Consider the following 15,943-nt stretch of genomic DNA (forward strand, 5'->3'; position numbering starts at 1 on the left):
CTAGCTAGTTTGAGAAACTATTGTGCATTTCAACATGATGCCAGTCTGGCTGGGACTCAAACTAATGTCCCATTGAAGATTTAATTGCCATCTTGTTGAACTTAATCCCAGTGTTAATGGGAATGAATCTGTCTTTGGCTTGTTTCAAGGGCTTTAAACCATATTCTGATGCTAGTCCCATGGGATATGAATGATCCCTTTGCAGTGAGGAGATTTACTTGATACCTCTGGCTTTGCTAGCTATTGCATGTGTATGACCCAGATTCCTTTTGAGCTGCAGTAGACAAATTAGTTTCAACTGTGTCCATCTGTTGACTTCCTTACAATTCCTATATATGAAATTAGTCTTTTTTACAGGGATCTAGACCTATTTCTTTGAAGATTCCTATCTGATGCTAATATAGGTAGGGGGAGAGAAGACATACAAGGCCTAATTTTTCACAGCCTTGCACCTTTGTACAATCACACATGTGTAGAGTGGGTGCAGATAATGTGTAAGGCAGTGGAGAATTAGGCCTCGTGTGCTCTGAGGGGCAGCATGATAAGAACTTTTTGAATGGCAACTATTTTTATATTGGTTGCCACTTTTGGTTTGCCAGATCTAGGCCAGTGTCTGGTTATTGACTCTGGTGAAAAACGGTGTATTTGACTTTATACGTCACCCACCAAGCCAGATGTTCGCCTCTTGGAAAACACTGTTCACAGAACTCAGGAGAAAGCATGTGCAAGCTAGAGAAACTGTTGTCAGTCAAAAGGAATCAGTGATAAAAAGTTCCCAGGGGAGCCAGGACAAATCCAGAGTCTGACTACTTTCAGGGTACAATGCAAAACCCAACCTTTTGACAAAGATTTCTACCACAGCTTAATTAATAGGGCATCAGGAGAAGGCAGGGAATGGGGGAAAGGCACCCAGGAATGTATATTCTAAGCAGTGTCGCAGTCAGAAACTGTGGTGTGGATGGTCAGGCCTAGTGGTCAGAGCCAGAATCAAGACTCCAGAACAGGGCTGGAGTAAGAGCAAGGCTGGAGCAGGACTAGGAATATGGCTGGAGCAGAAGCAAGGCTGGAGCAGGCTAAGGCTTGTGGAGTCTGTTACCACTATCAGGCAGCAGAGAGTCCCAAGCCATGAAGTGACTTTGAGCAGAGACTTAGTTGCTGTTTCTCCTGTGAGGCTTATATACCCTGTGATAAATAAAAGGCGGGGGGTGGGGTGGAAGGGGGGGACGACGACTCCCTTTTATGGACCCAGTTAGCTATAAAATCCCTCTTAGTAGCTGTTTTCTACTTGCTTTACCTGTAAAGAGTTAAAAGTCTCACTGCTATCCGTAGGTAAAAGGAAGTGAGTGGTCACCTGGCCAAAAGAGCCAATAGGAAGGCTAGAACTTTTTAAAATTGAAACAAGATTCCCCTTTTGTCTGTCTGTCTGTTCTCGGGGAGAAGCAAAGACAGAGCAACTATGCTATAAGAAACTTGGGGCCAGATATGAAAAATCATCATCATCATACCAAGAAACTACTCATTTGAAATCCCACATATGTAAGTAGATCAGGAAATGTCTAGGAAGATGCGATTAGGTTTCTCTCTTTTTATTTCTTTATGGCTTGTGGACCTTATGGCTCTGCTAACCCCAAATGCTTTTGTTTTGCTTGTAACCTTTAAGCTGGACTTCAAGAACGTTATTCTTGATGCTTAATCCTTGTAAGTGTTTTTTTTTTAAATCTAGCAATAGCCTGAGTTTCCAGATGTATTTTCTTTCTTTTTGTTTTTAATAAAATTTATCTTTTTTAAGAACAGGATTGGATTTGTGAGTCCTAAGAGGTTTGTGCACATGTTTAATTAGCTGGTAGCAACAGCTGATTTCCTTTGTTTTTCTTTCTCAGCTCTTCCCCAGAGGAGGGGTGAAAGGGCTTAAAGGGTACCCCACAGGAAGGAATTCCCAAGTGCACCTTCCTGGGTCCCCAAAGGGATTTTGCACTTGGGTGGTGGCAGCATCTACCCATCCAAGGTCACAGAAAATCTGTAACCTTGGGCGTTTAATACATGGAGTGGCCAGTATTAATTTTTAGAATCCTTGCGGGCCCCCACCTTCTGCACTCAAAGTGCCAGAGTGGGGAATCAGCCTTGACATACCCATCCTGAGTGTCACCAGACCAGCTCCTGGCTTGTAGATTGGCTGAAGCCTAGCACAGGAATGAGCCAATGCAGGCTCTAGTTCAGGGATGACTCACACCTTACTGTCCCCCTCCATTAAGGAGACAAAAAACAGAAAATATTCTTGAAGTCCACATGTAACCCTACCATGCAGACCTAGGAATCTGAGAAGCGTTCAGAGAGGAGACCATTTTAAAGAAAGATAAAAGTAGATTATTGTACTTGTTGCATAGTTAGAACTCTTTATAGGCAGCACCACTTTATGTTCCAGCCGAATGTGACCCAGAGAGGTGATGCATCACCACATAAGTCCAGAATTCAACAAATATTTAATCCTGGCAATTTTCAGGGCTGTGGACACCGATGACTGCATATCATTAGTTGCTTTCCCCTTATTTACCTAAGACAAAATGTCACAAGAAACTGTCAGTCCCCGACTTCTTCAGCTCTGTCACTGACCAACTGCTATGCATAAACACAGTCATTTGACTGAGATGTTATTAACAAAAATCAGAGATATACAGGTGCTGAACGATTACTCATTTTGTCAAATGACCAGTCTCTTCTCCAAAGAACAATCTAAAAGCATGTGGGTACAGTACAATGAGAGTTTAGAACCTTCCTTTTACAGGATGTAACCACTCACCATCTTTGGCTTAAAACAGTCAACATTCTAAAGGAGAATTGGATTGAAGGACTTTTCAGCTTGGAAAAGAGATGATTAAGGGGGGATATGACAGAGGTCTGTCAAATCATGACTGGTGTGGAGAAAGTAAATAAGGAAGTGTTATTTATTCCTTCTCATAACACAAGAATTAGGGGTCACCAAATGAAATTAATAGGCAGCAGGTTTAAAACAAAAGGAAGTATTTCTTCACACAATGCACCGTCAACCTGTGGAATTCTTTGCCAGAGGTCGTTGTGAAAGTCAAGACTATAGCAGGATTCAAAAGAGAACTAGAGGGGGTGCTGATCTGCAGGGGACTACAACTCCCATGGGGCTCCATGGCAGCTCAGGGGCACACAGAGATTAATGTTGACCTAGCCTGAAATGTTTCATTTTGATCTTCTTAACGGCAAATTCTTCCAAAATAGATATTTTCCCACAGAAAAATTGTATAAACCTCATTTCCAAGGGGAATAGGGTTAGTTCAAAATTTTTCCAATCAACCCTAATACGAATATTATTTTGAGGTACTATGGAAGTGTCTTAATCACAAAACTTTATATATAAAGCGGGAATGTGATCATTTTGAGCTCACCTGAGAGAAGAATGACACTTTATAGAAGTGGCTACATATATTTTGTCATTCACTTTCTGCATATTTGCATTAAAGCTTAAACAGTACATTGCTTATCACAAACTTAAGCAAAGTCTCTATTCAGCAAGGCACTAAGAAAGTGCCTACTGTAAATTTGCAAGTTGCCCCGCTAAAGTCAATGGGACTATTCACATGCTAAAAGTTAGGAACATGCTTAAGTACACTTCTGAATCAGAGCTTATCTAGGGCCCTGATTCAGTGGTATGTCCTATAACAGGTCCTTTTCTTTTTGGAAGCTTGAATCATTTCCTGCTGAAGCAATGGAAAGGTACCCATGGACTTTAGTAAGAGTTGGATCAGGTCTTTAATCCAGTACTGCAAACTCCAAGAGTTCATGAATCATGGGGCAGGGGGAGGATTTTAAAATCAAGTTTTAAATGGTGGGTTTTTTTTGTGTGCCTTGTGGTTTGAGTCTTTAGGGTTCAGTTTTTCAAGTTTTTTCCATAACCATAAAGGCTAGAAACTTTTGCGGGGTGTTCTGTTTTGTTTTTTAAATGAAAGCTGAGATTCTCATTATCACATGACTCCAGGATCTAGGGCTCTAAGAAAGAAAGAATATTATGAAATATGTGATAAAAATCACAAGAGTTGGCAGCAGTTAATCCTTTGGTTTGGGAATTTTTGTTTATATTTTTCCCTCCCCTTCTCATTGTTCTGCAAAATGTCTCTTCTTTCCCATGTTGTTCAATATATATGATGTCTCTTGGACATATCACTCTAAACCCAGGAATGCAGAATCATAGGTCTGCAATTGTATTTTTCCTGTCCCTGGAATCCCGCAAATTCCATTTCTGCTTTGGAGGAATGCTTGGACAATACTGCCACCTATATCACCTTTAACCCTGAGAAGACAAAATCTGTTGTTGGAGAGGGATGATCCATATGAGGGGGTTTGCTCCTCTTCTGTCTCTCTCTTACTGATGGAAACAATTCAGGAGGTGAAGAATCTTGGGGTCACTTTTGACCATGCCCTTTCCATGTCCAGACAGGCAGTGAAAGAGGTGTTTCTTCAGTTGTGCATCACACCCTTATTTCTCTTGTGACAGCCACTGTTGCCCTGATGACCCAAGAGGTTAAATTAGTGTAATTCTCTCAGACTGGCTCTCTGCAGGGCTTCTCCATCACTTGCAGCTCAGAATACAGACACACATTTGCTCACTGGTTTCAGCAAACATAATGAACTAACTCCCATCAATTATTCACACCAGCTGCTTGTAAAGTGACAGACTGACTTTAACCTGCCACTGCTGTTTCAAAAGCACTTATCGTGTAGGCCCCAGGTACAGCAAAAATCTCCTCCCTGAGCCCACTTCTAATTGTTATCTCTGCATTTCAGGGATCATACCTTCCTTGTGGTGGGCTCTGGAATGTGGAATTTGTTTACTCAACATCCATCTCTGACAAGTCTTCCTCGCTTAAAGGCCTTAAATCTTCCCAGTTTCCCATAAAGGTATTTCTTAGTGTGACCTCACCTAGCCCCAAGATTACCTTTCTTGCTCATCTTCATTTTTGCCCTCTTTTCCTGTAACAGTATCCCTAAATTTGATGTGTTAACAATATTGTGTACTGTTTCAGTTTTGCACAGATTTCCTCCCCCACCACACCCCAGCACTTGGCAGGGGCTGCTTTACAAATACAATGATTAAGATTTGATTACATCAGTAACACACACACACACACATTTTGTGCATACCTAAAACTCCCACTGTAACTGGGATTGCAGTTTGACTGATTATTATTTATTACTGGTATCCCTGTAGCACCAGGGTCCCACTCTGCTAAGCGCTGTACAAAGAACAAAAAGAAAAGGAGTACTTGTGGCACCTTAGAGACTAACAAATTTATTTGAGCATGAGCACAGCTCACTTCATCTGATAGCTCACAAAAACTTATGCTCAAATAAATTTGTTAGTCTCTAATGTGCCACTAGTACTCCTGTTCTTTTTGCGGATACAGACTAACACGGCTGCTACTCTGAAAAAAGAACAAAAAGACTATCCCTTCCCATTACAATATTCTTCTTCACAGCCTGTCCTAAGCAGTTGGGTAGCAATGCTGCTGTAGTAAATAGCTGCCACATTCCAGAGTTGGCTATGTCTCAGCGGCAAGTGAAGCAATTCCTGTACATGAACGTGATTGAAAAATATTTGGGGATGAAATGCACTATGGGCCTGCATCACCGAAGTCAAATGGGAGCAGAATCTAACATTAATAGTAATGTGAGGTGTTAACCATCACCAAACATGCACAGGCTGTATTTTATCTAAAAAGAAAATGAAAATACAGCACACGGTTGCAAACTGAAATAAAAGTTTAACACGTTAATTAACATAGGCCTTTATTCCTCTCCTCCTCACACCCTGATTTTGATAAAACACTGAATACTGATCTTCCCAGGGAAGAGGGAATAGTAAAGGCTTTCCGGCAATTTACATTTATTAAATCTCTATTTTGGTCTTCCTCTAGTCACACAGATTGGCTCATCCACTATCTTCTGATTAATACTTTAGGAACAGACTGTCCAAGACTTTGGGAACACAACGTATTTGCCTAGAGCTGAGTGGCATGTATTACTGGATAACACATACAATCTTTGTTATCTAGGAATACTTAGCATTTGGCCAGGACCTTTCAAAGATAACGTGTCAGAATCATTTATTGTGATTTAGGAAAAGGAGCAGTGTTTCCACAAAACATGAAACGTTGATTCTATTTAATGGAAGGGGGGGGGGGGGAAACCCTAGGAAATTCCTTAAATCTATATTTTTTTCCCCCATGCAGCTTCAAATATAAACCTAAAAATCCAAATGAGGATTATTTTCTAATCTATTTCTTTCTGAGGTCCACTCAGAAGCCTTCTAAAAATATTATTTTAAACATTTAACACAATCTTTGCTCCTAGTCTATCAAAATACACTGAATAGCACAGGGCAGTTTCATTTCTAACCATTTCACTTGAACATGCAGGAGTCTATTTGCAAATTGTCAAATAGATCCAAAAATAAAACTGTTTCTAAAATCTCCTGAAATTATATCAGTGTGTTACAGCTTGCAAGAGTTTTGCCTTCTTCTCTTGGGAGAAGGAGTCAGCTTCATTTAGAAGCATAACAATTAGGGGGGTGTTTTTCAAAAAGCACGCAAGTATTTCCTAACTCTGCACCTGTTGAAATCAATGGGCGTTTCACAATTGACCCTCAATGCTCTGCTGAAACTGATAATTAGAAAAAGGAAATAGATAATGATGTCAATACTGGCCCCTGATACCAGCCTCCGTTGTTATATTTTCAAACCAGCACCTTCATGCTTTCTCCTATCCTGTCCTTCACTCTTGAGAGGAGTCCCCTAAAATATCTGCAAAGCTACCTCATTATTCTCCTTCAGATCTCTCCTTCAACTCTCCTCTGCTGTGATGGTTAAAAAAAAATCTTGATAATGGGTAGGCTGCTAGAGCACTGAGACCGCTGCCTGTCATGCTGACCAATATTGTCTCATTGTGTCCTTGTACTCCCCTGTCAGTATCTGTCTGCTGGATCTTGTCTTCTACTCAGATTGTGAGCTCTTCTAGGGTGGGGATGGTCTTTGGTTCCATGTTTGTACAGCACCTAGCACAATGGGTTTCTGCTCCATGATCTAGATGCTACATTAATACAAATTATATATAATAATGATAATACACACTTAAGTTCCAGACCTACCATGTGCTCAAAGTGGGAGTAGGTGTCACTTCACAAGAGCTCACTGAAGGCTCAGAAACCTGATAGCTATACTAACATCTAATGTCTCTTATCCCTCCAAACAATATTCCTGTCTGAAAAAATGAGTTGGCTTGAGACTCGTCACCGGGCTCAACGGGTAGTGATCAATGGCTCCATGTCTAGTTGGCAGCCAGTATCGAGTGGAGTGCCCCAAGGGTCAGTCATGGGCCAGTTTTGTTCATATCTTCATTAATGATCTGGAGCAGGGATCGGCAACTTTTCAGAAGTGGTGTGCCAAGTCTTCATGTAGTCACTCTAATTTAAGGTTTTGCGTGCCAGTAATACATTTTAAGGTTTTTAGAAGGTCTCTATAATGTATAACTAAACTATTGTCGTATGTAAAGTAAACAAGGTTTTCTAAATGTTTAAGAAGCTTCATTTAAAATTAAATTAAAATGCAGCTCTTATCAGTTTAGTGTGATCCTTGCCCTTGCTTTTCCTTGCTGACTTTTCAATTGTGGCACATATTTGGATATTTTAAGCTGCACACAGGCTTCTGAGTGATCAGTTGTTAACCGGCTCCGAGAGGGACAGATTTCACACAGGTATGTGGATCCAAATGCTGAAAGCATTACAAATGCAATTTTTTTCAAACAGTTAAATTTCACTGGCAGGGACATCCAGCAGGTCAGAATAGAGGCCCCATGATCTCTCTCAGTAGCTTTAAGTGCACTCCGCAGATCTCCAAACTTTGATGCCCAAAATTCTGAGCTTTTTTACTGAATGAGCTGCATTTTGAACTCTTCAACACCCATCCACTGAAATACAGACAAATCCAAGTCGCTTTCGTTGAACTTTTCAGGTTTAATTAGAAAAGAAACCATTGGGCCAAATTGCTGGAAATCTTGAAATATGTCAGAAAATTCTGATTCCAGTTCTTGCATGTACATTCCAATCTTGTTGATACTAACAGTGCAATGTGTCGATAGTTCTTATGTGTTGCAAGTAGCAGAAAGTCGAAGATCGAATATCCCAAGAAAAACTGCTAGTTTTACAACAAATGCCTTCCAGGTTTCATAAAGATCCAGAACACTTTGCCCTGGACCCTGGAGACGGAGGTTGAGTTCATTTAGGTGAGCAGTGATGTCAGTTAGAAACATGATCTTACACAGCCATTTGTCATCATCCACTTTGGGGTAGTTTTATCCTTCTTCTGACAAAAAGGCCTTGACTGCATCAAAACAGTTTACAAAGCGCACCAAAACCTTGCCACGACTTAGCCACCAAACGTTGCTGTGAAGTGAAATGAACGGACATCTAACTTTACTTTCTTAGGAGCTGACATTTTGTCAAATGTACCCCACAACTTACAGTGGGAAAAAAATCACGACAGATGGCACGCACATCATCAAATGCAATATGCTGTTCCATGTGACACGAAAGTGATGTAAGTCGCAAATCAGGACTTTAAAATATCCCAGTACAGTGGCACTGAAACAATTTTTAAGGTGGGGGTGCTGAGCTGTACCCCCTCTTGCCCCTGTCTGCACCCCTCACTGCCCCAGGCTGGGGCCAGTGGGCCACAGCTAGGGGAGGCTTCAGAGCCCCGGGCCAGCACCCCAGGATGGCAGCAGAGCTCCCGGGACCAGTGGCCGGGACTGCCAGCGGACTGAGCGGGGGCTGGCGAATGGGACCCTGGGTGGCAGGGGGACAGCGGTAGGACACCAGGCTGACAGGAGAGCCCCCGGTACCAGTGGCCAGGACCCGGGCAGTGTGAGTGCCATTAAAAATCATCTTGTGTGCCGCCTTTGGCATGTGTGCCATAGGTTGCTGACCCCTGATCTGGAGGATGGCGTGGATTGCACCCTCAGCAAGTTTGCAGATGACACTAAACTGGGAGGAGCGGTAGATATGCTGGAGGGTAGGAATAGGATACAGAGGGACCTAGATAAATTAGAGGATTGGGCCAAAAGAAATCTGCGGAGGTTCAACAAGGACAAGTGCAAAGTCCTGCACTCAGGAGGGTGGTGAAGCACTGCAGTGGGTTACCTAGGGAGGTGATGGAATCTCCTTCCTTAGAGGTTTTTAAGGTCAGGCTTGACAGAGCCCTGGCTGGGATGATTTAGTTGGGGACTGGTCCTGCTTTGAGCAGGGGGTTAGACTAGATGACCTCCTGAGGTCCCTTCCAACCCTCATATTTTATGATTCTAAGATTCAAAAGAGTTTTGAGACTCAGATTTCAAGGCCAAAAGGGATCACAATAACCATCTAGTATGACCTCACAGATAACACAGACCGTCAGATTTCACCCAGTAATTCCCTTTTCAAACCCATAAATTCTGGTGGATCTCTAGAACAGGTCATTCAGAAAATCATACAATCTTGATTGAACCACAATACCACCTAGTAGTAAACAAGATGATTTCAGCTGCACACCATTCTCAGGGCCAAATATAATTGACCTGAATTTGGTTTATGTCAATATTGCACTTCTTCATGTTGGCTTTGAGGGTGTCTTTGAAGCACCTTTTGTCTGCCCCTTGTCCAGTGGCCTGCTTTGGAAGTCAATTGTTTGGCATTCAAAGAACATGATCAGCCCAGTGGAGTTGGTGGTATATGATCATAGCTTCAATGCTGGAGGTTTTGACTTGGGACAGAACGCTGATGTTGGTGCATTGGTCATCCCGCTTGATTCAGATGATCTTGCAGAGGCACTGTTGATGGCATTGTTCAAGAATATTGAGGAGTCTACTGTACGTGACCCAGGTTTCAGCACCATACAAGAATGCAGGGATAACAATGGGCTGGTACATGAAAAGCTTGGTTTGATTACTGATGTCACAATCTTTGAAGACATTTTCTCAAGCATGTGAAAACTGCACTGGCACTTTGGCAACAGTGTTGAATTTCCTGATCGACATCAGCACTCTATGACAGATGGGTGTTGAGGTAAAGGAAGTGATCAACGTTCTCCAGAGTCTCTCTATTGATCTGAATTATAGAAGCAGGATCCCAGTGATTCGGAGGCTGTTGCGGAGTACTTCAGTTTTCTGATGTTGAGTGTGAGGCTGAGTTGGTTGTAGGCCTCAGAGAAAATGTCGACTATTTTTTTAAAGATAGTCTTCCAAGTGGGCACACAGGGCATAGTTGTCTGCAAATGGGAGTTCAATGACTGATTTAGTGATAATCTTGGTCTTGGATCAGAGGCAACTGAGGTTGAAGAGCTTGCTGTCCCTTTTGTTTTGAATGTCAAGTCCACAATGAGAAGGAAAATGACAGCAAGGAAGATGGAAAAAAAGGGCTGAAGCAAGTCGCAGCCTTGCTTGACTCCTGTCTTGACTAGGAAGGGGTCCATTTTGGAGCCGTTGCTGACCACCATCACAGACATGTTGTCATGGAGGAGTCAGAAGACATCAACAATTTTTGGTGGGCATCCAAATTTAAGGAGAACTCTCCACAGATTCTCACAACTGATAAGAGTCTAATGTTTTTGTGAGGTCAGTAAAGATCATATACAGAGGTTGATGATGTTTGCAGCATTTTTCTTGAAGTTGGTGGGTGGTGAAGATCATGTTGGTGGTACCTTGAGACAGTCTGAATCTGCACTGCAATTCTGGGAGGATTTCCTCGGTAAGAGGAAGCAGCCAGTTGAGGAGAATTCTGGCAAGAATCTTTCTGGAAGTGGACAACAGGGCAATTCCCCAATAGTTTCCACAATCCGATCTGTCTTCTTTCTTGTAGATGGTCATGATCATGGCATCCCTAAGATCGTCTGGGATTTCTTCTGAATTCCAAATCTTGAACATTAGGGCACGAAGCTGGTGATATAGTTCTTCTCCTCCTTCTTTGAAGATTTTGGTGGGGATTCCATCAGGTCCAGATGCCTTATTGTTCTTCATCTGCTTGATGGCTTCTTTTACCTTAATGAGTGTTGGTGGGGTTCTAAGGTCATCCTTAACTTAACCCCTCAACATCCCATCAAAGATGCTTTTGTCAACATTGGAGTCGTGATTAAGGAGGTCTTCAAAGTATTTTCCATCATTCATTGGTCAATTCATTGTCCCTGAGGAGGTTGGATCCATCCCTGGATCTAAGGGGGGTTAGCTCTTGGGTGCTGGGTCCATAGAGGGCTTTAGTGGCGTTGAAGAATCTGTGCACATCATGGGTGTTCGCGAGTTGTTGGGATCTCCTTTGCTTTGTTCTCCCACCACTTGTTCTTCATTTCATGTATTTTCCTTTGAACCTCAGCTTTGAGTTGATGGTGGACATATGGCTTCTGCTTGGAATTGATGTCATTCTGCCAAGCACAAAAGGCCTTGTGCTTACAGTTGATCAGATCTTGGATTTCCTGATCCTTCTCATCAAACCAATGTTGGTGTTTCCTGGCTGAGAAGCCCAGTGTTCTCTCACATGCAGCATACACAGCTGATTTGAGTGCTTTCCAGTGATCTTCGGGGCTCTACATCTCAGTTTTGGTATTCATCAGTTTCTCAGGGAGGCACTGCCAGAAAAGGTCACATTTAGTTGGGTCCTTGAGACTCTCAACACTGATCTTCCATCTGGTTGATTTCTTCCACATTTGTTGTTTTGATGCAAGTTTGATAGAAGTAATGGAGCAGATGCAGTGACTGTCCATCCAACAATTTTCGGCACCTGTCATCACTTTGGTGAAGTAAACGTCTTCACAATCACAGACAATGACATAGTTGATCAGAGGCCAATACTTAGACCCCGGGTGTTCTCATGATGTCTTGTACTTGTTCTTTTGGTGGAACCTAGTGTTCGTGATAATTAGGTTGTGTTCTGTGTATTTTGTTAGGAGAAGAATTCCGTTAGAATTGGTCTCACCCACTCCTTCCTTTCCAATCATGCCATTCCAGAGCTCAGAGTCACGTCCAACTCTTGCATTAAAATCTTTCAGGGAGTAGGAGTGTGTCCTCTTTGAGGATGATGGAGAAAATTTGGTCAAGGTTGATTTAGAATCCTTCTGTGGTTTCCTCATCAGCATCAAGGGTTGGAGTATATGCACTGATGAGTGTTGCATGCTGGTTCTTGGCAAGTTTAAGGCACAGGGTCATGAGTCATTCCTTGATGCTAGGTGATAATTCCGAGAGTTGGTTGACGATTTTTTTTTTAATGGCAAAACCAACACCCTGGATTCGTCCCTCATCGTCACCTGTTACTTTCCAGAACAAAGTGTAACTACCACTTTGTTCCTTGAGCTGTCCTTCTACATGTCAGGTCTCACTCAGTGCATCATTGTTGAGGTCATGTCTCCCGAGTTCTCTGGCCACGATTGCTGCTCCTCACTCTGTTTAGTTATTTTTTGGTGTTCATCTGGAAGCTTACTTTTCCGCTTTGGGTGAACCTGCCAGGAGTGCAAGACTCCCAACGGCACTGCTCTCAGGACCCTGGGAATACTCAAGCTGTTCCATATCAAGGTCACGATACACTGAGGCAGTCTTTTCATTATATTTCCAGTGTAAAACCTGCTCAAAGTACTTCAAATGCAGCCATCTAAATTACCTGAAAAAAGTGCTAGCATGATCATCCAGTGTTACTTTGTGAAGACAGACAGGCTGGCTTGTATGGAGAAGAAGAAAACCAAAAATAAGAGCAAAAGAACATTCCGAATATTTTCATCCTTCGGAGACAATAGGCCATATTCTACTGTTATTCTGGTGTAAATCCAGATTAATTCCATTGGTATTAATGGGATTACACCAGTGTAAATCTAGAGTAACAGCCACACAGCCCTAGATCACAGCACTATAGCAACCATCTTATAAAACATTCAGACTCTTCTATACTCCAAATTTCTGCCAATTGCCATGATAAGTAATTCACTGAATGCTGAAACAGCTAACTCCATACATCAGAACGGTTTCTTTAAGGGAAAAAAAAAAAAAAAAAAGTACTGTGAATAATCTTTACATTGCCTGAAGGCAAGTTTGCCCTGCACTTGCATTTTTATTAAGTTGTGTCGTATGCAGTCTGAGGACACCTGAGATATATAAACTGCTATTGAAATATGAACTGACTCATGTTTCGAAGTATTTCCTGCCCTTATAAAAATCTTTGCACTTGCTCATTAATTTCAACAAATATTGAGGCGAACCAGCTGTTGAGGTGAGACGATTAATATAAAACACCTCACAGATGTATGCTAACTTTGCATAGGATCTTATTATCTACAAGTGATTAATCAACCATTAACAAATCAGAGTATTGGAGTACTGGCATTGGGGATCACTGCCAGAAGGAGAATAATGGATTTTGCTTACAACAAAAGGGAACTAAGTGCTAAAATAGCTGAGAGAGAAAATATTTGGAGATTAGAAAACAGTTGTTTTTTTGTTCTTTAGCTTTCTTTTAAAATGAGAGAACACTTCACAAGAGTTAAACATTTACACAACAAGCAGAGCAGGAAGTTCAAACTCATCCCGTTTATTGAAGAAGAGGAATGCGTTTTGTGCAACAGAAGAGGAAAGCTGAATAGGGTAATACAGAAATTACAATCCTAGTGAAAAATGAAAATACCGGACGATCCAAAGGGTTACCTTGTATTCCTTTCTAAGGGCACTAGCCTGATTCTAGTATAGTGAAGGAAAGTTCTGTCACTGAACTCAACAGAGCAGGTCCTAAAATTTTAGGACTCTCTGTTGGTAGAAATGGCTCCTAATGATTGACTTTTGGGGGGATCATTATAAATGAGACCCATACTATTGGAAAAGTCCATTATCTGAGGACAGTGGGATATAACACTTAGTTCTTTTATATAGTTCTGTACGTATTGAAAGCACCAGACATTAATTAAGCTGAGCCCTTGCTTATCCCTTCCAAGGAGAGAATACTGAGCTACTGCAGATACAGCTGGCTGTAGACACGGGACCATTAAAGGGATGGACAGATGTTGAGCTAGATGCCAACAAGCTGAGGAAAACTCTGAAGACTAAGTATTGTGGGAGCCTGTCTCCGTGCGTCTAATCACAACCTCAAGCTTTCACCACTCACAGTATATAGGAAGATGCAAACCCCTCTCTGCTTTGAGAAATTCAATTCTGCATGAAAAAGTGTTCTGTGAAATCACAAATGTTAAGGTAGTTGCAAAGATGGTGAGGAAATAGTAAATAACAGATCATAAATATGAGTTACCATAGACTCTGAGTCATAACTAACCCCTTAATGAGGAAGGTAAGTAACCTAGAAACTAAAACAGAGCAGTTAAGTGACTGGTTCACGGTTACAGAGGAAGTGTCAGAGCCAGGGCCAGAACCCATGAGTTCCAGGTTTCCAATCCCATGAAGACTGCACAAAGTAGTGTAAACACCATTTGGAGGTTTTTCCCTATGTTTCTCCTTTTGATTCAAAGACAAAAAAAAAAGACCTGTAGCAGTGTCTAGTACTTTCAGTTTACTTTCCTTTGTTCTTTTGCAACTTTGATATTTTCTCATTATTCTTTTCAGATTTTTCAAATGCTCTGGAATTCCACTGGATGATAAACATGGATTCAGGTATTAAGTAGATCAAACAGCAAATTTTCCAAGGTCCACACATTAATTCCCTCAATTCCAAACCACAGTGTGGGAGAAAGTGATTCTTTGCGTAGTTGTGCTTTAACTTTCCTCAGTTATGCTTCTCAGTAAGATTCTCCATTTAGTCTGACATAATAACATTCTACTTGACTGTTCACTATTTCATAAACACTGGTACTTTGCAGGTTTAAAGTCTACTGAATTGTTAATAAGATGCCAACATAGCATAAGAGGAGAGTTATATACAGTAATGTATCACAGAAACTTAGCTCATACAGCAACGGATACTGAACTATACTTTGTGCTGCACAGGGGCAAGGGGGAGGGGAGAGAATGAAAGAGGGAACCATTCCCCCTCCTTCCCCGCTCATTCCATCACCAGAGCAGGCAGCCATGATTTGGTTTCCAGTGCAAAAGGAATGGGGTTGACGAATGCTGGCTGATGGGCTGAGGAGCTCAAATAAGGCAGGCCTGGGTGTGGCCGGAGAGCACCTATGCTTGCCTCCTTGGCATATCAGCCAGCATTAGGATAGCTGTGCTAGAGAGCAGCACTGAAAATGCCTTTTAAAAGTTGTAGCAAGAGCCACCTCTCCATGCATTCCACGCAGCACCTCTGGATGCATTATGCCTTCCAGTAGATATTATGCCAATGTAGTTAGCAGTGAAGGCACCTCCTACTACTCCTCAATATGGCTGTGCCTGAAGACATAATTTAGCCTGGTATGGATAACTGCTTGTCAAAAACATCTCAGGATTTGGGCTCAAGAACTGGAAAAAGCACAACCAGCAAAATACATCAACTCACCTGGTGATAGTTCTGGACTTGTTAAGTGCTTTGCTGAGGACCAGAGATGGTGCAGACTGACGTCTTTGAGCCAGGCTCTTCATCTTCTGATTGGAAAGAGAAACAAAGGGAACCAGAGGTGAGATTGTAAACACTAACTGAATGTATACAGACATTTAGCTCCTGTCTCCATTAATCTAACTGGAGTGCTATCTCTAAAGACTGATAACACTAAGTGTCAGTATTAACTATTTAATTGCTGATTATTGGATAGAATGGGAAAGCAAATGACAGTGAAACTCACAGAAGGCAGGGAAGAAATTGGGGATTACTACAGGGAAGGAATAAACGAGGGAAGACAGACAAGGAAGATATATTTCAGAGTAGCAGCCATGTTAGTCTGTATCCGCAAAAAGAAAAGGCTTTTTAAGGAAAATATAGAGAAAGACAAAGGAT

At 41.8% G+C, this 15,943-nt stretch overlaps 1 protein-coding gene across 2 annotated transcripts in view; it reads right to left on the reverse strand.

The window, feature by feature from the left end:
- ARHGAP20 (Rho GTPase activating protein 20) overlaps window positions 1-15,943 on the reverse strand; it is a 96,391-nt gene that overhangs the window by 68,417 nt on the left and 12,031 nt on the right. For both annotated transcript variants that reach the window (XM_073339232.1, XM_073339238.1), the window contains exon 2: window positions 15,509-15,594. In XM_073339232.1, the coding sequence (XP_073195333.1) occupies window positions 15,509-15,594 (86 nt within the window). The remainder of the gene's footprint in view (window positions 1-15,508; window positions 15,595-15,943) is intronic.

The sequence above is a fragment of the Lepidochelys kempii genome, chromosome 1 (assembly GCF_965140265.1).
Source record: "Lepidochelys kempii isolate rLepKem1 chromosome 1, rLepKem1.hap2, whole genome shotgun sequence".
Classification (NCBI taxonomy): Eukaryota; Metazoa; Chordata; order Testudines; family Cheloniidae; genus Lepidochelys; species Lepidochelys kempii.